The sequence below is a fragment of the Jaculus jaculus genome, chromosome 7 (genome assembly GCF_020740685.1).
Source record: "Jaculus jaculus isolate mJacJac1 chromosome 7, mJacJac1.mat.Y.cur, whole genome shotgun sequence".
Lineage (NCBI taxonomy): Eukaryota > Metazoa > Chordata > Mammalia > Rodentia > Dipodidae > Jaculus > Jaculus jaculus.
The window spans coordinates 68,944,641-68,972,107 of NC_059108.1; the positions used below are offsets into that span (position 1 = coordinate 68,944,641).

The window sequence follows — 27,467 nt, forward strand, 5'->3', positions numbered from 1 at the left end:
ACCTCTTTCTGTCTCATAAATAGTAAATAAATATATTTTTAAAATATTTTATTTTATCATTGTTTAAGTATTCTAGAGAAAGAATATGAAGAGATAAGTATGGCCATCAGGGCCTCTTGCCTTTCCAGGTGAATTCAACGTATGTGTCACTTTGTGCATCTGACTTTATTTGGGTGCTGAGAAATTGAACTGGGAGGGTAGGCTTTGCAAGTGCCTTTCACCACTGAGCCCTTTTTCTAGCCAGCAAAGGCTATTTTCAAAATATTTTTCTTTGCAAGCAGAGAAAGAGAGAGAGGGAGCGAAGCCATGGGCATACCGGGGCCTCTTGCGGCTTCAAAGGAACTCCAGATGCATGCGCCACTTTGGGCAGCTGGCTTTATGTGTGGGTACTGGGGAATCGAACCCGAGTCTCCTGCCTCTGCATGCAAGCCTCTTTTAACTGCTGAGCCATCTCTCTAGTCTCAACAAACCCAGGGCTAATCGGCTTTTAATAGTAAGAGAGAAAACTTGAAAATTTGCCAGATTTACTCCGTCACCTGTCACAGGACACCAACGTCTTTCAACTTCAACCTGCTTCCAATAACCGGAAGATATCCTCTGCGCGATATTGTTAATACCACCTCTGGAGGATTCTTGGCCACTTCAAATATGGCCTCCAGGCTTCATTTTAGACGCCGCTAGATGCGTGACGACAGGTCTGGAGTCATGCCCATTTCCAAAAGGGCCTCCTCCTCCTGCGCGGTAGAAGTAGTAACTGCGCACGCGCGAGAGGAAGCCCTCTTCCGGGCAAAATGGCGACGGTCTTAGCGCGAGGGCGCCGGGAGCTTCTGCGTCGCCTGTGGCTGCAGCGTCCGGTAAGGTTACGCTGAGGCAGAGCGCTTTGTCCCCGCGGCCCGAGCTGAGGCCAGGAGCAGAGGCTGACCTGGACCTGCACCTCCTGACCTCGGGTCGCGTGAGGACACGGCGCATGGCGTCCAGCTCCACGGCTCGTCCTCGCCCCGGGCCCCGCGGTGGTGTGGATCACCGGCCGGCCGGCCGACCAGGGCTGGAGCGACGCCCCCGGCGGGGTGCGGGTGAGCGAGCCAGGGCGCCCGGTCCCCTCCGTACCTCTCCCATAAAGACGTGCCTCTGTCCTTGTCTGGTCAGTTCCACAGCGTGGCGCGGTCCCGGAAACCTCCCACCGCCGAGCTCCTGGTGGCCGCCCGCCCGGGCTGTGAGCACGCACACCACGTTCTCCTCCCAGCCTTAGGGCCTCGCAGCCTTAGTACTTCTGCCATCTCCTTTGCAGAAGCTCAGGTAAAAGGGCTTTCCTTCATGCAACCTGTAAGGCAAGTGTAAGAGAAAAGCAAAAGAGAACACGCTAGGGTGTAAGTTTATAAGGAAAACAGACTGGACCAGGTGCAGTTGGTAAGAAATTTGTAGCTGTTTGTGTCCTTGTTAAGAATAGGCTTCTTCAGCCAGGAATGTCTAAGGGAGGATACTCAGATAGTCTGTGGTCCTTCAAGGCCTAGGGGAGTACATGAATCAGGGAAGGGTGCTAAACTTTATTGCCTGCAAGCTTTAGGGATAGCTATTAACTCTAGTTTTCAGGGAAGGCTATTAACCCTTCACAACATTAGGAGCAGTGCTTCTTGGTTAGTTTTGCCAGAGGGGTGACAACCTGTTAATGATGTAAAGTGCATTTCCGGTTTGTGTACCAGAAAAATTATAGTTTCCATATCAAATAATGCGATTCCATGCATGTTGTGCCTTAGGAGAAGACCAAGTAGGATTTTTGTTATGCAAGAAGCCTTGGGTGGAAACAGTGGAAAATAAGTCTGGCATGGGGACAGAACACCTGTAATCTCAGCACTTGGGAGGTGGAGGTGGAAGGATCAGGAGTCATGGTCATCTGGACTAGTTTGTATATATGACAAGAATGGTCGTAATGCACCTCAGGAGGCTGAAGTCTGGGAAGCAGAGCCATATGGGGAAAACAACTCTTCAGGTCATTTCTCTGTCTGCTAGCAGCCAAAATGTGTCCTATAAATCTTTGGACACCGTTGGCCAAACTAGGAGAACAAGTAGTAAAATCAATAAAAGAAAACCATAGAGGGACCTCTCCTTTTTTTTTTTTTTTTTTTTAAGCAGGATCTTGCTGTAGCCCAGGCTGAACTGGAATTCACTATGTAGTCTCAGGCTGGCCTCAAACTCATAGTAATCCTCCTACTTCAGCCTCCCCAGGGCTGGGATTAAAGGTGTGTGCCACCACGCCTGGCAGGATCCTCACTATATGTCCCACTTACTGAATAACACACACACTCTTTTTTCCTACAGGTCCATGCACCTCCTATTGTGCCTGCCACTCCGTTACCCACCACTGTATGTGAAGTGGCCTCAGGAGAAAGTGCAGACTTAGTCCAAGCTGCTGCAGAACAGACCTTCACTGAACTGGGGCTTGGCTCATACACCCCTGTGGGACTGATCCAGAACCTCCTGGAATTTATGCATGTTGACCTGGGCCTTCCTTGGTGGGGGGCCATTGCTACATGTAAGGGGAATAAGTCCTGGACAAGGACAGAGGAATTGGGGACTTAGAAATGGAGATAGAACCTCAACAATGGCAGTTCTGGGAATGGATCAAGGAAATAGGTACCAAAATTTAGAGGTTAGAGAAACATGATTCAAAACATGGCTTTATATATTTATTTGGGAGAGAGAGAGAAAGAAGCAGAGAGAGAGAGAGAGAGTGGGTGCTCCAGGGCCCCTAGCTGCTACAAACTTCAGCCGCATGTGCCACCTTGTGCATCTATCTGGCTTTACCTGGGGAGTTGAACCTGGGTCCTTTGGCTTTGTAGGCAGGCGCCTTAACTGCTAAGCCATCTCTCCAGTCCAAAGCAGATATTTGAACATGAGTAAAAAGGGGGCTTGTTAGTAGTAATGAAGATGTCCTGATAGAGAACAGAAGGTCAGGTCAGGCGCATATGCCTCCAAATTAGAAAGGCAGTCACAGTGCTCTTATAAGAGCTACAGTTAATGCTTTGAATTCCATCTCTTCTACACCATACTTCATCAGTTGTCTCTTCTCATCCATCTCTGGTATCTGTTGGGTGGTTTTTTGTTTTGTTTTGCTGGGGATTGAACACAGGGCCTTGCAATGCTAGGCAGCTGCTTTACAACAGAGATACATCCTCATCCCCTTGGTTTTTGAGGCAGGGTGTCACTATGTAACCCAAGCTGGCCTCAAACTCTTGATCCTCCAGCCTCTGCCTCCCTAATGCTAGTTGTGAGCATGCACTGCCACAGCCGCTTAAGTGCCTTCATTTTTACTGTCCTACTCTAAAAAGAAAAACTTCTGTCAATAAACACACCACTGAGTGTAATCTGTATGGGGTATTCTATAATGAGACGAGGCTCTGTAAATAGTCTTCTACCCAGGACAGCTTGTCTGCATTTACAATTAAAATTACAATTTACAATTAGGAAGAAAAAAATATATTTCTATAAAAGTTTAGAGACTATCAAGTATAGAAAATAAGCCCCTGCCACCTTTCCGTTCAAGGAAACAGAATCCTTAGTCATCTGCTTAGAGAAGTTAATGTAAAACTTTTTGTGATACCAAAATAGAGAACTGAGCCTTCAAGAAACAACTGTCCTTCTGGGCCCCTTATGTATGGTATGAGTAACAGTGTGGAAAAGCCTGGAATAAGACTGTAATAACCCGAAAACCTTTGACCTTATAATTACAGAATTGCTTTAATTTCACTCTAGCCTTAGTTTGTGTTTTCCAGGTACTGTCCTTGCACGCTGCCTGGTTTTTCCTCTTATTGTGAAGGGCCAGCGAGAGGCAGCTAAGATCCACAACCACATGCCAGAGATTCAGAAGTTTTCTGCTCGAATCAGGGAGGCCAAGTTGGCAGGAGACCAGACTGAGTGTGAGTTGCAAGGCACACATGGGAGCAAAATGTATTTGCTCTTGTGACATTCTCTGGGGGGGGGAGGAACAACCTAAACCAGAAGTACTGCAGTTGGACAATTTTGATAAATCTAAACATTTATCTGTTTCTTGGACTGAATGTTTCCCAGGTCAGATGAGGGTTTTCAGATGGAACTTTCAACCAAACAACTAATTTCCCATCACCTCATAGTTTACAGGGCTACTTCAGAGATGTCACTTTACCAGAAAAAGCATGATATTAAGTTCCTTAGACCTCTCATTCTACCTCTGACTCAGGTGAGCAAAAGCACTTCCTTCTTCATCCTAAGCCTGTCAAATTACCTCCGAGATTCCAGACCCTCAGAAAAGTAGGTGGTAGTGATGTACATGGGTTTCAGTAATGAGGTTATAAAAATATCCCCTCTGTTGAAATGTGCTAACACTGTTTATCCTGTATCACAGGCTCCAATCTTCATCTCATTCTTCATTGCCTTGAGAGAGATGGCTAACCTGCCTGTGCCCAGCCTGCAGACAGGTGGCCTCTGGTGGTTCCAGGATCTTACAGTGTCTGATCCAATGTACATCTTGCCACTGGTAGTCACTGCCACAATGTGGGGTGTCCTTGAGGTAAACCTTTGCTGGCCAGTACCAGGCCTACATAGTAAATGGGGATGGGGATAGGGTGTTTGTACAGAATGTACATCCTGGAGAAGTAGTTGATGGGTAAGGGATTAGGACCGGATTCACGAAAACCCATATACACTTACTTTTCCTCCACTGCTTTTTGGCAGCTAGGTGCTGAGACAGGTGTGCAAAGCTCTGACCTTCAGTTGATGAGGAATGTAATCAGAGTGATGCCCCTGGCAGTTTTGCCCATAACCATCCACTTCCCATCGGTAGGTGATGGCTTACGGGCTGCCTCCAGACAAGCTGACCAGGATGCAGCCTCAGTACCTTCTGTTCATTTTTACCCCAGGCAGTGTTCATGTACTGGCTCTCCTCCAATGTATTTTCCCTGTGCCAAGTGTCCTGCCTCCGGATTCCAGCTGTACGCACCATATTTAAAATCCCCCAGCGTGTTGTGCATGATCCAGACAAATTACCTCCACAGGAAGGCTTCATAAAGAGCTTCAGAAAAGGTAATGGGAGCCAGGCATGGTGGCACATACCTTTAATCCCAGCACTCAGGAGGCCGAGGTAGGAGGACTGCTGTGAGTTCTAGGTCAGCCTGGCCTAGAGTGATGCCCTACCCCAAAAAGAAAAAAAAGAGTAATGGGTATCAGGAATGGTGGCACATGCTTGTGATCCCAGCATTTGGGGGTCTGAAATAGGAGGATTGCAAGTTGGAAGTTAATTTAGCCTACATAGTGGGTTCAAGGCCAGCCTGAGCTACAGAATGAGACCTTGTCTCAAAAAAGTGGGGGCTGGGGGACAAGAGCAGCAGAAAGTAGTCTAAAGATGAAGAAGGAACTTATCTTACTCCTCTCCATAAGGCTGGAAGAATGCTGAAATTGCACATCAGCTTCATGAACGTGAACGACGCATGCGGAATCACTTGGACCTAGCTGCCAGAGGTAAGTAATTCTTTCAGGCAAAATTCTGTGTGTTTCATTTCTTCTTTTCCTTTGTTATTGAGATTTGTTCTTTCTTCCCCTAGGTCCCTTAAAACAGACCTTTACCCACAACCCTGTGCTACAGCATGGACAGCATCACCCTCCCAACATCCCCAACAGCAACAGTGACAGCAAAGCAAAGTCAAAGCAGCCTTGGCGTGATACACTTGGCTGATTTGGGTCTTCCAAACAGACATGTTTATGTCCTTGCCCTAGACCTAGAACTCTGGGACATGGAGGTATTTGTTTTAAAAAATGGATTCCACTATAGACTCTTCTGCACGTGTGTAAAAGACTGGGAAGGAAACACCCATTCCCTGAACAGTCAGTCAACCTCTGCACTACATGCTGGTTCCCAGTGCTTATTCAATAGGGAAAGGCTTATATGCTTCAGAGTGATGAACAGCTTATGTCATGATTGCCTTGCTAGCCCCTGTTCTTGGCAGATGTCATAATGTAACCTGGCATTAAGAACTTAAACCTCTGAACTTATGTTCCATCTACAATTATACTGTAGTCAGAGGTATGATGAATGAGATTGTACAGTAATCCTTATGGGGTTTGGGGCGTTTTGTTGTTGTTTTTTGTTTGGTTTTGGTTTTTCGAGGTAGGGTCTCACTCTAGCCCAGGCTGACCTGGAATTCACCATGGAGTCTCGGGGTGGCCTCGAACTCACAGTGATCCTCCTACTTCTGCCTTCTGAGTGCTGGGATTAAAGGGGTGTGCCACCATGCCCAGCATGTTTTTGTTTTTTAACCTTTTGCAGTCCTGGGTAATTGAACCTAGGGTGCTGTGTGTGCTGGGCAAGCATCTTACCACTACATCCCTAGCCCAGAACTGCTTTTCTTGACCACGAAAAGATGGGGGCAGAAGGGATGTACCGTTGTTGGTAGAGTGCGTGCCTAGCATGCATGAAACCTGAGTTTAATCTCATCACTGCATAAACTGGTCATGATGGCACATGTCTTTAATTTTAACACTCAGAGGGTAAAGGCAAGTGGATCCGAAGTTTAAGGTTGTCTTCAGCTACCAGCAGATTTGAGGCCAGCCTTGCCTACATGAGAATGTCTGAAAGAGAAAAGATGTCCTCAAATTCTTAGTGATCATTAAGAACAAAAGGGGGCCAGTGCTTTTATCCCAGCACTCAGGGGACAGAGGTAGGATTGCCATGAGTTCAAGGCCACCCTGAGACCACATAGTAAATTGCAGGTCAGGTCAGCCTATGTGCAGCGAGACCCTACCTTGAAATTTAAAAAAAAAAAAAAAAAAGAGGAAGAAATGGGGATGTTTTCATGCAGTAATCTCACCTTTTAGTACAGCATTTTAAGTCTTCAGTCTCCTTGTCTGTTTTCAGGCTAGTAGTTGTCCTAAAGACTCCATAGAATGAAGCCACTCAAACTTTAGGAACATAACTCTTTTATTGTTCAACACCTGTGACAGTTTCATGTCTCAGGAGACAAGATTGGAGCATTGCTGGCTCTGGGAAAGGAAAAGTGGGAGCAGCACAACCAAGTCCAGATGTGACAAGACTTCATACCACAATCTGGCTATCAGCCCTTTAAGAACTCCAGAACACTACACAGCAAAACAAATAAATTACTTTTAACCTAAAAAGCAAGTTCAAAGGTTGAAGCTGCCTAGATAGTCCAGACTTCTGAATGAGTGCCTTTTCAACTTCATTAGTTCCAACCAAAAGGAGACCAAGAAGCCCCTGCTCATCCACATCTCATAATTCCAGGTGCTATTTGGATTTGGGATCCTGTTGTGTGGGCATCTCTCCATCTTCCAAGTCCATTTCTGCAGTAACTGACATACATAAGACCTGGAGGTACCGTGTGGTAGATGCTACAAAGAAAAGTCAAAAAATAGGAATAGGTCAAGTGGGTTGAGTTCAGTGAAGGGGCCAATGGTACAAGGAACTTGGCAGCCTAGATTTGCACACAAGAGGCAAAAGCCAGACTATACCAGTAGCTAAGGCAACTTGAATATCCAAGGCTTACCCACAGTCCTCCGAAGGCAAAGAGGTCGCTTGTGTTCTGGCACTCTGATGATGAAGTAGTAAAAGGGGAGACCTGAGAGTGCGATGGCAATGCCGATTAGGGAGTTGATGGCATCACTGTAGAGTGGAACAGCCACCAGGAAGATGGTACAGAGGCAAAAGACAATGGGGAAGAAAAGGCTGAGCTAAAGGGATAGAGGAAACAACTGGGGTTAGTTGTAGATATTTTTGTTTTGAAACTCAGTCCTGCCTTTGCCTCCTGAGCACTGGGATTATAATACAGGTATGGGTCATCGTGCCTAACCAGTTCACAATTCAACAAAACAACCCTGCCTCCCATAGAAATAAAAGGACTTTAATCCCAGGAGGCAGAGGAAGGAGGATTACTGTGAGTTCAAGGTCAACCTTGAATACAATACAGTGAGACCCTGCCTTGGAAAAACCAAAAAGTACTGAAGGGCTGGGGGTATAGCTCATTGGTAGTACACTTGCCTAATGTCAGCACTAAGCCATTTTAACATCTGTATTCAGCTACCACCAACCAAAGGGGTTTGTTATTTTTTTGAGGAAGTCTCTCTAGCCCAGGCTGGTCTGGAACTCATGGCCTACTTCCCAAGTACTGAGACTAAAGGCATGCACCACCACACCCAATTAAAGGGTTTTTTTGTTTGTTTTGAGGGTTCATCTAGTTTTTTGTTGTTTTGTTTTTTGGTAGGTGTTGAGGATCTAATGCCCTTCTACTCAGGGATACAGGCAAATACTCTACCACTGAGCTACATCCCCAGCCCCTGGTTCTTTGATTACAGGTGTGTACCTGGACCAGACAAAGGTTTCTAGACAAACTAAGACACTGCAGCAGTAGCACTAACTTTTCCAAATGGAGCAGAGGTGAATGGAGGCCAGTTACCTTGAGAGAACGAGGTCGGTCCGGCTCTTTCCAGCGTAGATAAAGCTGACCCACAATAGAAAGCCCCACGAAGAACCAGTAGCTGAAGCTGTAGTAGTTAATAAGCTGGAAGATGTCCTCTACACACAAGTAGATCAGTGCCATGATACCCTGGTTGGTACAAGCCCAAGTCAGCTCTCAGGGCCCTTGTGGTTCAAGGGACTTCTCACTCTCTTTACTTTCTTGTTTGAGTCCTTCGTTCCCTACCTCCTAGAAATTAGTAGCATCTCAAAAGTCTTGAGCAAGACCAACACTTCCAGCTCTTCTACTACTAAACCACTGCTTTACTGCAGGGCATTTTTGTTTGATGGGTGTGTGCTTGTGGAGACCAGAGGTCAAAGTCAGGTGTCTTCTTTTGCTCCCCACTCATCATTGGAGACAGGGTTTCTCACTGAACCTAGAGCTCACAGATTAGGATAGACTAGCTAGTTCCTGAATAGCAGGGTGGTGATGGCTCCCCATCTCTGCTTTCAGACCTGGGATTAAAAGCACACACCACCATGCCAAGCATTTTTAGTGATTGTATGGCAAGTTTCTTTCCACTGAGCCAGTTTTTCATGCAACCTCTGCCCCCATGGAAGTGATCATTTCTTCTCTAAAATATTACATCACTTACTGTCATGGTAAATTACCATTACAGCATATTCCGTGTACCTTATACCTTATCTTTGACCATAACACTCATTAAAACAGTTAAACAATTCTCAGCAATTATTCTAAAGTTGGCACAGTGCCTTGCCCCTCAGTAGTTTTTCAGTCAGAATTCCCTTTGTGACTTTCAGGAAGCTACAATTTCTAAGTCACGTCTCACACTACTAACATTTCCCCCATGACCTGGCTTTCACTCTAATCCTTAAGACCACTCACATTGAAGAGCAGAGCAGGCACTGGTGTGAACCGCTCAACATGAATCATACAGATGGCATCAGGGAGATGGCCTTCTCTTGAGCCCACAAAGAATAGCCTGTTAGGTAAAATAAAATAGAGGGCTAGAGAGATGGCTCAGCAGGTAAGGCACTTGTCCATAAACCCTAATAATTGGGTTCATTTTCCTAGCACCATGTAAAGCCAGATGCACAATGTGGCACTTGGATCTGGAGTTCATTTGTAGGAGCTGGAGGCCCTAGCGCACCCATTCCCTTCTCAGTCTTTCTCAAATTTTTTTTTAAACAATAATTTTTTGGTTTATTTTTATTTATTTGAAAGTGACAGAGAAAGAAAGAGGGAGAGAGAGAGAGAGATGATGGGCGCACCAGGGCCTCCAGCCACTGCAAATAAACTCCAGACGTGTGTGTCCCCTTGTGCATCTGGCTAACGTGGATCCTGGGGAACTGAGCCTCGAACCAGGGTCCTTAGGCTTCACAGGCAAGCGCTTAACCGCTAAGCCATCTCTCCAGCCCTCAAATATTTTTAAATAAAATAGTTGGAACCAAGAAAAGTGGGGCATAGAGGGCAGAATGGTTCACTTGCCACATTGTCCTCCATCACTACAAAATATCTGGATAGCAGAGTTCAGTGTTGAGACATGGAGGCTGCTGATAGGAACAAGAAAAGGGGGAGCTGGGCGTGGTGGCACATGTCTTTAATCCCAGCACTCGGGAGGCAGAGGTAGGATCGTCATGAGTTCAAGGCCACCCTGAGACGAGTTAATTCCAGGTCAGCCTGGACCAGAGTGAGACCCTACCTCAAAAAACCAAAAAAAGAAAAGAGGGGCTGCGGAACATAGGACATTAAAATCCAGGTCCTTGGCAGGAGAAATGGCTTAGCGGTTAAGGCTGCTGCTGTGAAACCTAAGGACCTAGGTTCAGTTCTTCAGTAAGCCAGATGCATATGGTGGCTGGAGTTTGTCTGCAGTGGCTAGGGGCCCTAGTGTGCCCATTCTCTATATGGCCCACCTCTCAAAAATATATTTTTTTTAAAATTCCAGGTCCTGGGCTGGAGAGAGGACTTGTTAAGGCACTTGCCTGCAAAGCCAAAGGACCCAGGTTTGATTCCACAGGACCTATATAAGCCATATGCACAAGGTGGTACTTGTTTCTGGAATTCATTTGCAGTGGCTGGAACCTCTGGTGCATCCATCCTTTCTTTCTCCCTCTCAAATAAATAAATAAAAATTCCAGGTTCACCAGGTTTGGACAGTTGTGAAACAAATTCCAGGTCCTTTTGCTCTGCACAGCTCTTCATAATACCCTGCCAGCAAGAGGCTAGTCTTACCTAGAAGCAGCCACAATGGAGGCATTGAGACCACCAAAGCAAGATAGTGCAACTGCTAGTGGAATTGTCCAGTTGAATATTCCAAAAATCTGGTCTGCAAAAGTCTAAAGAAAAGGAGAAATCTAGCATTAGGGCCTCAATGGGATAAACAAACCTGCAGCTGTCAATTCTGTCAGCAATCCAACCCTTCCACTGTGAAGGTATTGGGCCTTTTCCCAAGCCAGATACCCTAAATGTCTTCTTTGAGACAATCCCTTTCCAAGGCTAGAAAGACTAGAAGTATATACCACACCCTCATACCTCCCACTAGTGCAAGTCTTACCACAGCAACAGCATCACTGGCCAAGATGTCCTTCATGTCTAGCACACTGTAATAGGCCACATTGGTCAAGATGTAGATGATGGTAACAATAGGCATAGAAATGCCAATGGAAAGGGGCAAGTTCCTACAGCCCAACAGAATAAAGACTACATTAGTCCTCCATTGCATCCCTTACCTCTCTTTTAATCCTTAGCCTCTACCAAACCATTCTTTAGGGATGGGGACATCTGCTGCATTTTCCCAGTTCCTTTGCCTTTGAGGTTGCCTGGGGTATTGAGTGAAACTCTGAACTGTGTGTGCATGGAGAGGCCATAGGTCAATATTGGATACCTTCTTTAATTGCTATCCACTGTATTTTTTTTTTCTTTTCTTTTAGAATTTCTTCAAGATTGGGTCTCACTTTTGCCCAGTCTCACCTGGACTCACTCTGTAGTCCCAGACTGACCCAAACTCATGGTGATCCTCCTACCTTAGCATCCCAACTGCTGGAATTAAAGGCATGAAGTACCATGCCTGGCTTCCACTTCTCTCATTGAATCTGGAGCTCATTAGACTATCTAGCCAGCCAGTCCTGGTGATCCTTCTGTCTCCATTTCTCCAACACTGGCATTACAGATGTGCACTGCCATGCTCAGCTTTTACATAGGTGCTGGGGATCTTAACACAGGTCATCAAACTTGCATGGCAAATACTTTACCAATTGAGCCAGCTCCCTGAAGCTCTGAGCTCTTAGGAACTGAAGAGCATTAAGAGAAAGGAATGTTTCATTAGGAGAAAAGGCTATACAAAAGAGGAAGAAGCTGGGCTTAGTGATGCAGGCCTATAATTCCAGCTAGGGCTGGAAGTGAGTTCCAGGCCACCTTGAGACTACTTAATAAATTCCAGATGAACTTAGACTAACACAAGGACTAGACTACCTTCAAGGACCCAGGTTCAATTCCCCAGTACCCACATAAGCCAGATGAACAAGGTGGCACATGCATCTGGCTGCAGTTCATTTGAATAGCTAGAAGCCCTGGCCTACCCATTCTCTCTGTAATAAATAGATAAAAATAAAATATTTAAAAAGCAACAGGGCTGGAGAATTGGTTTAGTGGTTAAGGTACTTGCCTGCAAAGCCAAAGGACCCAGGTTTGATTTCATCAGTACCCACATACAGCAAAATGCACAAGGTGGCACATGTGGCTGGAGTTCATTTTTGCAGTGGCTAGGGCCCTACTGCCCCATTCTCTCTCAAATAAAATATTTAAAAGTCTAAAAAATGTAACATTAAAAAAAGAAGCTGGAGAGCCGGGCGTGGTGGCGCACGCCTTTAATCCCAGCACTCGGGAGGCAGAGGTAGGAGGATCGCCAAGAGTTCAAGGCCACCCTGAGACTACATAGTGAATTCCAGGTCAGCCTGAGCCAGAGTGAGACCCTACCTCAAAAAAAAAAAAAAAAAAAAAAAAAAAAGCTGGGCGTGGTGGCACACGCCTTTAATCCCAGCACTTGGGAGGTAGAGGTAGGAGGATTGCCGTGAGTTCGAGGCCACACTGAGACCATGCAGTGAATTCCAGGTCAGCCTAAACTACAGCGACACCCTATCTCAGAAAACAAAAATAAAAGAGCTGGGGATATAGCTTAGTGGTAAAGCATTTATCTAGCATGCTCAAGGGCCTAGGTTCAATCTCCAATTCCATCAAAGAAGAGAAGAAATGAGGCAGTTGGGCTAGGGAGATGGCTCAGTGGTTAAGGTGCTTGCTTACAAAGTGATGGCCTGGGTTTGATACCGGCCAGATGTCCAAAACGGCATGTATGTCTGGAGTTCTTTTGCAGTGGCAAGAGTCTCTGGTGCACCCATATTCATTCTCGTTCTCTCCTTGCAGATAATTTAAAAAAAAAAAAAAAAAAAGGAAGCAATAATGCCTTTAATCCCAGCACTCAGGAGGCAGAAGTAGGAGGATTGCTGTGAGTCTGAGGCCACCCTGAGACTACACAGTGAATTCCTGGTAGGCCTGGGTGTGAGCACAACCCTACCTCCAAAAAAATAATGAAAGGACCAGACCAAGAACTATGTTATATTACACAGCATGAAAGCAACAGGAAGGTAAGAATGATTTTATTACATAAGCAAAGGTCACAGTCAGGATTCCTGCTCTATGATCAAGGTTAAACCTCAGTAACTGGAGCTGGGGAGATGGCTCAGCACATAAAGGCACTTCCTTACAAAGCCTGCTGGCCTGGGTTCAGTTCCTCAGCCACCCATGTAAACCAGACACAAACAGTGGCACAAAGCCTCTGACACTTGATCACAGTGGCAAGAGGGCCTGGCATGGAAATTTAAAAAAAAAAAAAAATTTAGTCTTGGACTGGGGAGATAGCTCAGCCACCAAAAGCACTTACTCGCCAACCCTGCCATGGTTCAATTTCCTGGTGCCCACATAATGCCAGATGCACAAGGTGGTGCATGTGTCTGGAGTTCGTTTGCAGAGGTAAAAAGGCCTTAGCACATCCATGCTCATTACTCTCTCACTGCTCACAAATATTTTTTTTTTAAGTCTCATAAACCTCACTATTACAGAAGCAAAATAAAAAGCTAACGCAAACAGAACAAATTATGTTATGGTAGCAAATTTTGAAATCTCATATCTTCAGAGACTTAAGATAGTCCTGTAAATGTTGATGTTTATGCCCAGTGATTAGTGCTACTCTCACTATTAGTTAGAGAAGCTTCTTTGTGGTGATGACTGCTAGAAGACTTAAATTTCATTAAGGTGCTGAGAGTGAATGCTCAGCCCTAAATGGGACAACTATGTTAACCTCTTCGAGGCTCAGGGAACATTTCAGAAGAGGGACAGAAAGAATGTAAGAGTCAGAGGTTGGGGGGAGTGCTGTGGAACACTGTCTTCCAGACATGACATGGCCATTGCGTGACCACCTTACAGTGACTGTCATCGACCTGCACACTGGGCCCATCAACATTTCATCATGGGCAGTGAAGAAGGGCAAAAAAGGAGGGACTAAATGAAACAAGGGGTTCAGTGGGAGGGGAGGGGAAAGAAAAGAAGGTAACAATAAGGCAGGCCTTCAGTAGAAAGAACAGTATATATCTAAACAAGAACCTCAACAATGAGTCAGTTCATTAGTTTCAGAACATCAGGTGCCATCCTAAGTAGTAGCCAAGAAAAAGGTACAAAGACCTCTCAAAGACTCAAGCCCCAGTCATGATCTTTCCAATACTCTTGATCATGAGACTGCTCAAAGAAGAAAGGAATGAATATTGGTTTTTGTCTTGTACTAGGGATTGCCAGCATGCTAGGCAAGTGCTCTATGCTGAGCCATATCCCTAGCCCTCTTGATTTTGACAGAATCTCACTGTCCATCTGCCCAAGCATGTTTTAAGATATTTTATTTTTATTTATTTACTTGGCAGAGAGAGAGAGACTGGGCACACCAGGGCCTCCAGCCACTGCAAATGAACTCCAGATGCATGCGCCCCCTTGTGCATCTGGCTAACGTGGGTCTTGGGGGATCGAATCTGGGTCCTTAGGCTTCTCAGGCAAGTGCTTTAACTGCTAAGCCATCCCTCCAGCCCCCAAGCATGTTTTTAATTCATTCTGTAGCCCAGACAGGCCTTAAACTTGTGATCCTACTGCCTCAGCCTCCAGAGCATCTGGAATTACAAACCTATATGCACCACCAGGCCCAGTTGCAAATAAGCTTGAGTAATTTTTTTTTCTGTCCAGTAGATGGAAGCACCACCCAAGCCTAAATGTACTTTGTTGTTTGTTGTTTTACAAGGTATGGCCTAGCTCTAGCTCAGGCTGACCTGGAATTCACTCTGTAGTCTCAGGGTGGCCTTGAACTCAGGAGGATCCTCTTACCTCTGCCTCCCAAGTGCTGGGATTAAAGCTGGGCATTGGCCACCATGCCCAGCTTGAAAACTCTTGGTTTTGAGAAACAAGCATTCTAACTTTGCAACTAGGGAGCCAGGCTATTAGAAGTGTATTCAGAGCTGGATGTGGTGGCACACACCTTTAATCCCGGCACACACCTTTAATCCCAGCACTCAGGAGGCAAAAGGTAGTAAGATCACCATGAGTTCAAGGCCACCCTGAGACTACAGAGTGAATTCCAGGTCAGCCTGGGCTAGGAAGAGACCCTACCTCCAAAACGAAACAAAAAAACAAGAGTTCACTGGTATGAGAGCTATTATCACTTTATAGAAACTAATCCTTGGCATATCTCCTAGGATCATAGTATTTTACTGCTAGAAAAAGGCCCTGAAGACCCCAATTTTATTTTTATTTTTTATTTTTTTTACTAGAGAATGGGTATAGCAGGGCCTTCAGCCACTGCAAATGACTCCAGACACCACCTTGTGCACCTGGCTTATGTGGGTCCTCTGGAATTGAACCAGGGTCCTTTGGCTTTGCAGGCAAGTGCCTTAACCACTAAGCCATCTCTCCAGCCTCTCAATTTTAGATAAAGAAGCAGGAAGGCCGGGTGTGGTGGCACACACCTTTAATCCTAGCACTTGGGAGGCTGAGGTAGGAGGATCACCTAGAGAACCCAGGCCAGCTTGAGACTACAAAAGCATGAGTTCCAGGTCAGCCTGGGTTAGAACGAGACCCTACCTCAAGAAGCAGGCAACATAAATGTGTTGGCAGGTAGATCATGAATTCAAGGATAGCTTGGGCTTTGTAGTGACAGTATATGTCAGAAAAAATAAGCAGAAGGATATGTTAATAAAGCAAGTAAGTGGCTAGAAAAAGAAAAGGTAGGGCAACTCTCAAGGTCATCCAAAACCACTGGCCAGACAAGTTCCAGGAACTCTTGACTCCCTGTCAAGCACACTTTTCACTCTGTATTACCAAAAGGCAACTTAGAATAACATTGGTGGGGTGATACAATGATGATTGAAACAGTACCACACTCACTATGAATTAGGAAAATCACAAAGGGCTCAGAAGGGACACGTAAGTTTTCTGGAAATCTATGACCTAAAATTATCTACACAGGCATAAAGGTGGGTAAAAGACTTGTCAAGGCAATAAACATTTGTGATCAAAAAACTTATGTTGTCCAAACTACCTCAGCCTTCTGAAGCTTGGGTATTTAAAAGCATATACAAGGAGCTGGAAAGATAGCTCCCTGGCCTGGGTTCAACTCCCCAGCTATCTGTGTAAACCAGACACACACACCAAAAAATGGCCCAAGCTTCTGGTGTTTGTTTGCAGAGGAAAGAGACCCTGGCTTGACATATACAGAAATAAAAAGTTAAAAAATAAAAGCATACACAATCACAAAGTATAACCTACTTTAATTAATGTAGAAATAAAAGTTTCAAGTTTAAAGGCTTGTGCTTAGTTACTGTTACTACAGACAAGTTAAACCTCTAAGCCTTAAACCTCCCATCAGCTAAAATCAGGGTGACAAAACCCCAGAGGCAGTATGGCATGCTGTCTAGCACATAGCTCAATAAATGATGGCTATCACTGCTATGGGAAGTCAGTGCTAAAGTACCTACCTCTCAGGATTCTTGATCTCTTCAGTGACATAGTTAAGGGTGTCCCAGCCCGAGTAGGAAAACAAGGCTGAATATAGTGCCAGGGCAATGTCACCCACTTCAAATGATGAACCCTCAAAGGAATTCTCAAGGTTAGTTGAGACTCCTGAAAGGTAAGAACAATGGAAGGCAAAATGGTTAGTGGCCCACTCACACAATTTAGAGCTCATCGGGTAGGGTAAGATAGTAGAATATGATAATAGTAAATTAGTGGCTGCAAGGGTATCAGCAAAGGACAACAAACAAAAGAGATATTGACAGAGAAAGGATGCAATGCAGACAATGGCATGGACATAGATCTTGATAGGAAGAACCTAGCTGACTGTCTCGGATGAGAAACCACCACAGAGCAGAAAGGGTTAGAAAACAGCCATGGTGTTCTGTTCTGCTCTACAGGCTGCCTGAGTCCTATCCTCTTTCCAACACTAGGTAGTGATGACTTAAATGAAGGTCAGGGCTTAGTATGCCCAAGTCAGCAAAGTAGTTGCAGGTCGATTTCATACCTAGAAACCAGGTAGGAGAGTACAAGGAGTTCACTTCTCAGATGTGAGGGCCATCTAGCTGCAACATCTGTCACCCCATTAATCGCCAGGGTTGATTCGGCTGATCTGGCTGGCTAGGCAGGCGTCCCCTTCCTCTATCACATCTCCATGTGCGTCCCTCCCGAAGTTGTGCACTTGGTCGAGGAGAACCACCTTCCCGGAATAGAGGAGGACCAGTCTTTGGTCAAGGGTATATGAGTAGCTGCGCTCCCTGCTAGAACCTCCAAACAAGCTCTCAAGGAGTTCATTTCTGACTTTGCCCACTTCCAAAGGCAACAAGGTCAGAGCAATAGCACTATTTAAAGAGCTATAAAAGCCAATTCCCAGGGTATAACTCTCAGCCTTTTTGCTGAGATCAGCCTCACGAGGGGGCAGAATGCAAAGAAGTTAAAGGACAGGCTTTCGAGTCATTCTGCCTGGACATAAATTCCAGTTCCTACTTGAGCAAGATAGGTAATTCTATAGCCTGTTCCTTCATCTATGAAAAGGGAATAATAATAGTGCCTACCAAGTAAGGTTTGGGTGTGCCTTAAGTGAGATACAATACAAAACAAACTTAGAGGATCATAGAAAGTACTTAAGAAAAGGCTGAGGCTGTACCTCAGAGACAGCCTGTTTACCTACACTGCAAAGAAAAAGGAAACCAGGAAGTGCTTAACAAAGGTTACTTGCTATTGTTCTTACCCTGGGCAAGTCTAACAATGCCTGCAATGATGACTGCAATCAGCGCCAACACTTTAGCATAGGTGAAAATGTCTTGTACCAGGGTTCCCCACTTAACATAGGCACAGTTTATGAAAGTTAAGAGACCTGAAAGAAAAATGATACTGATTGGTGGCCTACCCTTCCCAAAGTACTTTAGACTCCTAAGTAATTTTTCCAGTACCAGCTAGCCTTGCTCTGAATTGGAATCTTTTGCCCAGAATATCCTCACCATCATTCAAAGGCATTTGCAGAATACCTGTGTGTATTCACTACTCCAACCCCAGCACCTTAAATGGGAGACAGAACAAAGTGATCATAGGTTTTCTTATATACAAAAGTGTGCCCAGATTTCCAGCTACAGCACTGGGGAGTATTTCATAGCTGTACAGGGTTAGTGATATGGTCTGGCTCTTCAGAATCATGGCCTTTCCCTTCTACACCCACCCCATACATAGGATGTAGAAGCCAGCATTCTGACTCCATGGTATTAGTTTTAACCTTGAGAAGTTCTGCTGTAACTTATCCAATGTCTGGGCCAGCAGGTCAGGGCTTCCAGACCACTGCCTACACTCAGATGCTTGTCCATGCTTGGAAAGATTCCTGCAGTGTTAAGTCAGGTTCACATTGCTGGTAGAAATCACCCAACCAAGAGGAGCTTGTGGGAAAATAGTTTGTTTTGGCTTACAGGCTGAGGGGAAGCTCCATCATGGCAGGGGGAAGTGATGGCATGAGCAGAGGGCGGACATCAGCCTCTGGCCAGCAAAAGGTGGACAATAGCAACAGAAGGATGTGCCAAACACTGGCAAGGGGAAACTGGCTATAATAACCATAAGCCCACCTGCCTCCAGGAGGCATTAATTCCAAAATTGCCATCAGCTGGGAACCTACCATTCAGAACACCAAACTTTATGGGGGACACCTGAATCCAACCACCACATTCCAGGCTGGAGAGATGGCTTAGCGGTTAAGAGATGTGGGTACCATGAGATGGCTGCTAAGGAAAGCTGCTGGTCCTGGATGAAGTTTTCTAGGACTGTGAGTAACCTAGCTGAAGGGGTTGAATTGGAACTCCAGAGACTTGTTCCTGGTGAGACTTGGAAACTTGTCACTGACTAGAGTTGCTGGACTTGGAGCTACAGAGTTTGATGTTTGATCTGGCTGTTTTAAATCTTGTAGTGGTTGAATATTTCTTTGCTATGCCATCTTTTGCAGTGTGTTTATTCTGTGCTATTATGGGTTTTGGGGGGATTCTTTTTGGTATTATGGTTCAGTGAAGACCTTGGATTATGGGGATGTTTGAGCATTATTAGGATTGATAAAAAATATGGAGACTTTGAAAGTTGGACTGAATGCATTGCATTTTATTTCATCCAACATCTCATGGTCCCCACATCTCTACTGGGTCTCCACTGCAATCCACGGTTCATCCTCATGGCCCCATGGGGTCTCCATGCAGGCATCCAGCAAACCTGTTTCACACTGTCCATGGCCATATCCAAAACACAAGACCCATGTTGAAAACTCAGTGACCCTCTCTTTCTTGCATTTCTTATACTCCCCAATATACCAGGTAAGGTGCCAATTTGTTGATCCAGGGGGGGATAAAGCAGACTGAAGAACAGGATGCTCCTTGAGCACTAAGGCTCCTTCAAAATACTGCATTTTTCTGTTGTCACAATGCAGATCAGCTGGCCCAATCTCAATGGTTGTAATCTCTCATACAATTGCAGGCTGAACAGCAGCAGTTTTGGCCCAAAGATTTCTTTCTGTGCCATATCCCTCTGCACACACCAGTCCATTTTGATGCAAAGCAACCCGGCACAAGTTCTTAGGACACAGGAATAACAGCAAGCCTTTCACACAAACTGCTTCAAGCCCAGTCCAGACAAAGCTCCTTTTCACACCTCATAAGCCAAACCTCACAGTCCATAGTTCTTACTGGATTCAGGTATTTCAACTCTGACCAGAAGAATCCATAAAGCTGTACTTACAGCACTGCAAGGCATCTCTTAGGCAGAGGTTTCAAATCCTTCCACATTCCTCTTGAAAATCAGCTCCAAAAGGCCAAAGCCACACAGCCAGGTGTCTAGCAACAACCCCACTCCTGGTACCAACATAACTGTTATAGTCAGGTTCACATTGCTGGTAGAAATCACCCAGGCAAGAGCAGCTTGTGGGGAAAAAAAATAGTTTATTTTGGCTTACAGGCTCGAGGGGAAGTTCCATTATGGCAGGAAAAAAATGATGGCATGAGCAGAGGGTAGATATCACCTCCTGGCTAACACTAGCAACAGGAGAGTGTGCCCAACACTGGCAAGGGGAAACTGGCTATAAAACCCATAAGCCCATCCCCCAAAATACACTGCCTCCAGGAGGCGTTAATTCCAAAATTACCATCACCTGGGGACCTAGCATTCAGAATACCTAAGTTTATGGGGGATACCTGAATCAAACCATCATATTCAGAGAACAGGAGTCTCTGAAGCATGAGGATATGAACTTCCTACCTGGACAATACAGAAGCACTAGCCTTCTATCCAAGCCAGAGACAATCCCCTTACCTGGATGAGATGCTACAGCATGAGCATAGCATGTGTGAGGCCCCAGGTTCTAATCTTAATACCAAAATTAATAATAATTACAGAGAAATTCATTACCCTAATAGTTATAATTCTCTGCTTTAGAAGAAATCCAAAAAGGGAAGTTCACACATGCTGTGAGGTTGACCAGAACACCCAAGAAGAAAATCACAGGAAACAACTCAGGCTCACCTCATCAGAATATACGCCAGACCTCTTGCAGCCTCCTAGGCAGGCATACAGACATATATTACCCCCCACCCCGAGCCCCTAGCACACCTCCACCCCATAGAGTGAATCACTTCATGGCTTCTTCCATCCTCTACAACTGAAATACCATAATGCTTCTCCCAGCTCCCAGGGGCAAGGTCTGCTTTGCTCTGCCTTTCCAGTGCAGAAAGAGGTGCTCAGTGCTGAGCTTACAAAGCTTCAGGCCATACACACAAACCACTCCTTAGGTGAGGATGGAGGCTCAGGGCTATCAGCACTGGGAGGCCTAAGGCAAGATTACCTGCTGGTCTAAAGTGAGTTTCAGGTCATCCTGAGCTACAGAGTAAGACCCTGTCAACAACAGCAAAGCTGGGTGGCTGGGAAGATAACCCAGCTGTTAAAGGCTCTTGCTTACAGAGCCTTCTGGCAAGGTTCAATTCCCAAGTCACCTACCTAAAGCTGGATGCAAAAAGTGTTGTCACTAACATGTGGCATTCATTTGTAACAGGAAGAGGCCCTGCTGGGCACACATACCACACACACACACAAATTTTTTAAACCAGGCATGGTGGCTCACACCTTTAATCCCAGCCCTCGGGAGACAAAGCAGGAAGGTTCCCATGAGTTCAAGGCCAGCTTGGGCTACAGGGTAAGTTCCAGGCCAGCCTGAACTGCAGGGGATTCCAGATCAGCCTGGGCTAGAGTAAGGGCCTAACTCAAAAAAAAAAAAAAAAAAAGTTGGGGAAGGCTGGAGAGACAGCTCAGTGATTAAGTATACTTCCTGGGCAAGCATGAGGGGCCAAGGAGACCTAGACCACCACAGCTCAGATGTCTAGATCCCACATAAACTGCTGTGTGGAGCCACTAGTGCCTGTAACCTCACACACACACAAAGGAGCAAAGACTAGAGAACTGTCAAGAGTCCTGCAAGTTCCAGAATCAATAGAGACTCTGAATCAAAACAAAGACTAAGCATAACAGCAATGGGCTGGGATACCCAAAGTTCCAGCCATCACTCTGGCCACCACAGGTGAGCATTGGGATGCCACACCACACCATACCATACACATAACCACACCACATTACACACACATATACAAACAAACAAACAAACAAAAAAAAAACTGCTGAAGAAATTGCTTAGAGGTTAAAGGTGCTTTCTTGCAACAACTACTGACCCAATTTCAATTCTCAGCACCCACATAAAAGCAGACACACAGTGACATATGTACCTTGTAATCCCAATGTACCTGCAAAAATGGGAGGAAGAAGCCAGGCCAAATGAGCCAATGGGAGCAATAGTGGCACATCTGTCATGGCAGAAACCAACTGCCCTCTAACTAGACTAGAGGCCTGCTCCATGGGAGAGAATACATCCCTGATACTGAAAACTTAAAACAGGGGTAGTCATGAGCCCTAGGCATGTAATGTCTGCTGCTGTCTGGCTAAATATACTATACTTATCAAACTGCCCAGTAAGCACTTCTGTTAATGTTCATACCCATATACTAATGCTACTCTCACTTTTGGTAGAGAATCTTCTCTTTTGAGATGGCAGTGACCTTGGAATGACTCAGAAGGCATCATGGTGCCAGAAAGAAGTGACAGGAGTGCTCAGCACTGTAATATCTCTATCATACCTTCCAAGGCTCAGGGTCTATTGCAGAAGAGATGGCAGAAAAAATGTGAGAGCCAAAGGAAGGGTAGGACTCCTTACAATGTGCTCCCCCCAGACACAAAATGGCCTAAATATCCATGACCTCAGAAGTACCTGACACTACCTACATAAGACCATCATAATATAGGAAAAGATCATGATATCAAAATAAAAGAGAGGACTTCCGGTTAAGATGGTGGTGTAGATACCAAGCCAAAGCAGCCTAGGGAGGAACAAAGACCGAAAAAACTCAGCAAAATACACATTTTTACTAAAAAGTGAGGTATATAGGAAATTGAAGCAGCAGCAGAGAAGTAGAAGAGATCCAGAGCCTGCACAGGCCAGCAAAAGCGGCCCCGGCAGCTCCGCCAACCATGGCAGCTGCGGCGGCACACCAGAAAGCTGCCAGGCTCAGCTCAAGCCTCAGGAAAAGCCAGGTGAGGGGAGCTTCCACTCACACCAGCACTCTCCACAACTCAGGAAACATGAAGGGACAGCAGCAGTGAGCAAAAGAGGACCAGACCACGAGGTAGAAAAACACGTGGAACAGCAAGAGAACTAGAGCAACTGCGGCTCCCTCCCTCCCCCACCACCTGAGCCCAGCTCCAGCGAACAGAGCAGCAGTCCCGGGACCCGGCCACGCCAACTTGAGCCGACAGTGGGACCCAAGCAGGAGCAGAGTCCAGCAGCAACATCAGCGGCTCTGGCACCGGTAACAGCGGCCCCAGGAGCAGCAGCAGCAGCAGCTTCACAGGCAGCAATGGCAGATCGAGCAACAGCAGCTTCAGTGGCGGCAGCAGCAGTGGACACAGCAGCAGCAGTGGCTCCAGCAGTGGCAGCTACAGCCCCAGCAGCAGAGGCAGCAGCAGCAGTGGAATCAGCAGCAGCAGCTTCAGCAGCAGCAGCGACAGACCCAGCAGCAGCAGCTTTAGCAGCAGCAGTTCAACCAGCGGGGGTGCTGATCTGCAGGGCCACAGTTGCCAGGCTCGGTTTGCCCCGCAGGTAAAGCCAGTGCCCAGCTCCAGAAATCAGGTCAGCAGCCCAATGACCAAGCCAGCAACTTGACTGAGACCAAAATCATCCAAAAAGGTAGCTGGGATTGATTGCACCAGGGAAGGGTCTCACTTTGTCAAAAGCTGACTTGGATCTCTCAACAGACCAGAAATCTTAACCTCTTTGTTGATAGAGGATCTGGTTGTTATAATAAATACTCTGCATAAATATTCGGGGCTGATTTTGATTGAATGTGTACAGTGTTTAGTTAAATTTTAGAATCTACCTGTATTTTATTCCAACAGCCTACTTGAATACTCCCATAGTAGGGAAACTCAACCCCTAGGAACACCTTTGTAGATACTCTGAGAGCCTTAAGAGCCACACCTAACACCTTAAGCTCCTATCCTGAAGATATATAACATCAAATCAATTGATACAGCTAAGAATACCTAGCTAGCTAGAAAATCCAAGCATTAACTTATTACAAAATGCAAAAATATATACATTATAACACAAGAAACACTAAAAAGCAAGACAATATAAATCCACCTAACAGTATTAATGCACCAGAAATGACCTCCAGTGAGAACAAGTTACAGGAAATGCCAGAGAAAGATTTCAAAAGAATGATTGTAAATATGTTCAAAGAAGTCAGAGAACAAACCAAAGGAGTCAAAGAGGAACTCAAAGATGAAGTCAAAAGAATCAAAGAAGACGCAGGACACCAATTTCATGAAATAAAGAAGGCAATACAATACATAAATAAGGAAATAGAAATAATAAAGAAAAATCAGTCAGAATTATTAGCAATGAACACAGTTAATGAAATAAAAAACTCTGTAGAAAATCTCACCAGTAGAATGGATAAAGGAGAGGACAGAATATCTAAGATAGAAGACCAGGTGGCAGATCTAATACAGGCCAACAAAGAGAAAGACAAACATATAGAAAAGTATGAGTGGGAATTTCAAGATATTCAGAACACTATGAAAAGATCAAATATAAGAATTCAGGGCATAGTAGGAGGAGAACAATTCCACTCCAAAGGCAGAGTAGGCATCTTCAACAAAATCATAAAAGAAAACTTCCCCCAAATTGGGAAAGAGGTGCCAATGCAGATACAGGAATCCTTTAGAACCCCAGCCAGACAAAACCTGGAGAGAACCTCTCCTCGTCATATCATAATCAAACTACCAAACACACAATCCAAAGAAAAAATATTGAAAGGAGTTAGAGAGAAAAATCAAGTTACCTACAAAGGCAAGCCCATCAGGATTACAGCAGATTACTCAACACAAACTTTAAAAGCCAGAAGGGTGATGTATTCCAAGTTCAGAAACATAACAACTGTCAACCAAGGTTACTTTAACCTGCAAAGCTACCCAAATAGATGGAGAAATAAGGACATTCCATAACAAAAGCAGGTTAAAAGAGTATTTTAAGACAAAACCAGCTCTACAGAAAATACTTCATAGAATCCTCCATGCTGAAGAAAAGGAAAAGCACACATATAAGGAACCTGGAAAAAACAAGCAATACTCAAATACTAGTTAACATAAGAGAGCAAAGGTAGAACTGGAACCACAAAAAAAAAAAAAAAGGGCAAACATAAATACACACCTTTCAATAATATCTCTTAATATCAATGGCCTCAATGCCATAACGAAAAGACATAGGTTTGCAGACTGCGTTAGAAAGCAGGATCCTACAATTTGTTGCCTCCAAGAGACTCACCTTTCTACAAAAGATGGACATTATCTTAGGATGAAAGGTTGGAAAAGGGTGTTTCAAGCATATGGGCCTAGAAAACAAGCAGGGCTTACTATCCAAATATCTGACAAGGTAGACTTCAGTCCAACGTTAATCAAAAAAGATAAAGAAGGTCACTTTATATTGATTAAGGGCACACTACAACAGGAGGACATTACAATCCTACACATATATGCACCTAACATGAGGGCTCTCAAATTCATCAAACACCCACTATTAGAACTGAGGTCACAGATAACAGCAAACACAGTGGTGGTGGGTGACTTTAACACCCCACTCTCATCAATTGACAGGTCATCCAGGGAAAGAATAAACAGAGAGGCATCTGGACTAAATGAGGTCATAGAAGGAATGGACGTAACAGATATATACAGGACATTTCATCCAAAGGCTGCAGAATATACATTTTTTTCAGCAGCACATGGAACATTCTCTAAAATAGACCATATATTAAGACACAAAGCAAATCTTAACAAATTCAGGAAAATTGAAATAATTCCTTGCATTCTATCTGACCACAATGGAATTAAACTACAAATCAGTAGCAAGAAAGGCTATAGAGGGCTGGAAAGATGGCTTAGCAGTTAAGCACTTGCCTGTGAAGCCTAAGGACCCCGTTTCGAGGCCCAGTTCCCCAGGTCCCACGTTAGCCAGATGCACAAGGGGGCGCATGCATCTGGAGTTCGTTTGCAGAGGCTGGAAGCCCTGGCGTGCCCATTCTCTCTCTCTCCCTCTATCTGTCTTTCTCTCTGTGTCTGTTGCTCTCAAATAAATAAAATTTAAAAAAAAAAAAGGCTATAGAGCATACACAAAATCATGGAAACTAAACAATACACTACTAAATGATGAATGGGTCAATGAAGAACTCAAGAAGGAAATCAAAAAATTAATAGAGTCAAACAATAATGAAAACACAACATATCAAAATCTCTGGGACACAATGAAGATAGTTCTAAGAGGTAAATTTATAGCCTTAAGTGCCTATATTAAGAAATTAAAGCCGGGCGTGGTGGCGCACGCCTTTAATCCCAGACTTCGGAGGCAGAGGTAGGAGGATCGCCGGGAGTTCGCGGCCACCCTGAAACTACACAGTGCATTCCAAGTCAGCCTGAGCCAGAGTGAGACCCTACCTCGAAAAACCAAAAAGAAAAAAGAAAAGGAAAAAAGAAATTAGAACGGTCACAAATAAATGACCTAATGTCTCACCTTAAAGCCTTGGAAAAAGAAGAACAAGGCAAACCAACAATCAGTAGACAGGAAGAAATAATAAAGATTAGGGCAGAAATTAATGAAATAGAGACAGAAAAAATTAGTAAAACAAAGAGTTGGTTCTTTGAAAGGATAAACAAGATTGATAAACCCTTAGCAAATCTGACCAAAAGAAAGAGAGAAGAGACACAAATTAATAAAATCGGAAATGAAAAAGGTAACATCACAACAGATTCCACAGAAATTCAAAAAATCATAGGGACATACTATAAAAACATATACTTCACAAAGTATGAAAATCTGAAAGAAATGGATGATTTCCTTGGTCTATATGACCTACCTAAATTAAATCAAAATGAGATTAATCACTTTAATAGACCTATAACAAGCATGGAGATCCAAACAGTTATCAATAATCTCCCAACTAAAAAAAGCCCAGGCCCGGATGGATTCACTGCTGAATTTTACCAGACTTTTAAGGAAGAGCTAACACCATTGCTTCTTAAGCTTTTCCAGGAAATAGAAAAAGAAGGAATTCTACCAAACTCCTTCTATGAGGCCAGCATCACCCTGATACCAAAACCAGGCAAAGATAGAACAAAAAAAGAAAATTACAGACCAATCGCCCTCATGAACATAGATGCAAAAATTCTCAACAAAATATTGGCAAACAGAATACAAGAGAATATCAAAAAGATCATTCACCCTGACCAAGTAGGCTTTATCCCAGAGATGCAGGGATGGTTCAATATACGCAAATCTATAAATGTAACACATTATATAAATTGGTTAAAGGACAAAAATCACATGATCATCTCATTAGACACAGGGAAAGCATTTGACAAAATCCAACATCCCTTCATGATAAAAGTCCTACAGAGACCGGGAATAAAAGAAACATATCTCAATATAATAAAAGCTATTTATGACATGCCTACAGCCAATATATTACTAAATGGTGAAAAACTGGAAGCTTTTTCATTAAAATCAGGAACAAGACAAGGGTGTCCACTGTCCCTACTTTTATTCAATATAGTTCTGGAAGTCTTAGCCATAGCAATAAGGCAAGAGACACACATAAAAGGGATACAAATTGGAACGGAAGAGATCAAGTTATCATTATTTTCAGATGACATGATTCTATACATAAAGGACCCTAAAGACTCTACTAGCAAACTGTTAGAGCTGATAAAAACCTATAGCCATGTAGCAGGATACAAAATAAATACACAAAAATTAGT

At 44.5% G+C, this 27,467-nt stretch overlaps 2 protein-coding genes across 4 annotated transcripts in view; one reads left to right on the top strand and one right to left on the bottom strand.

The window, feature by feature from the left end:
- The first annotated feature begins 784 nt into the window (after positions 1-784).
- Oxa1l (OXA1L mitochondrial inner membrane protein) lies at positions 785-6,062 on the top strand. Its single transcript, XM_045154838.1, has 10 exons — positions 785-854; positions 1,147-1,296; positions 2,317-2,530; positions 3,771-3,914; positions 4,128-4,213; positions 4,379-4,543; positions 4,708-4,812; positions 4,893-5,055; positions 5,410-5,490; positions 5,574-6,062. Exons 1-10 carry the CDS (start codon positions 792-794, stop codon positions 5,702-5,704), a joined length of 1,302 nt encoding a protein of 433 aa, XP_045010773.1. The 5' UTR covers positions 785-791; the 3' UTR covers positions 5,705-6,062.
- An 866-nt stretch (positions 6,063-6,928) lies between these two features.
- The window catches only part of Slc7a7 (solute carrier family 7 member 7), a 127,609-nt gene continuing 107,070 nt past the window's right edge, over positions 6,929-27,467 (bottom strand). For all 3 annotated transcript variants that reach the window (XM_004661780.2, XM_045154836.1, XM_045154837.1), the window contains exons 3-10: positions 17,785-17,910; positions 16,520-16,664; positions 11,011-11,134; positions 10,689-10,792; positions 9,342-9,438; positions 8,436-8,585; positions 7,530-7,713; positions 6,929-7,374 (exon numbers count right to left, since the gene is read on the bottom strand). In XM_004661780.2, coding sequence (XP_004661837.2) covers positions 7,271-7,374; positions 7,530-7,713; positions 8,436-8,585; positions 9,342-9,438; positions 10,689-10,792; positions 11,011-11,134; positions 16,520-16,664; positions 17,785-17,910 — 1,034 coding nt within the window. In that variant the 3' untranslated portion in view covers positions 6,929-7,270. The remainder of the gene's footprint in view (positions 7,375-7,529; positions 7,714-8,435; positions 8,586-9,341; positions 9,439-10,688; positions 10,793-11,010; positions 11,135-16,519; positions 16,665-17,784; positions 17,911-27,467) is intronic.

What these genes read in the sequence shown, in the direction of transcription:
- Oxa1l (XM_045154838.1), top strand. Translation starts at nt 792, where the DNA reads ATGGCGACGGTCTTAGCGCGAGGGCGCCGGGAGCTTCTGCGTCGCCTG. An exon ending in TAACCATCCACTTCCCATCG is followed by an intron (nt 4,813 to 4,892) that starts GTAGGTGATGGC and finishes TTTTTACCCCAG; the next exon opens with GCAGTGTTCATGTACTGGCT. An exon ending in CTTGGACCTAGCTGCCAGAG is followed by an intron (nt 5,491 to 5,573) that starts GTAAGTAATTCT and finishes TTCTTCCCCTAG; the next exon opens with GTCCCTTAAAACAGACCTTT.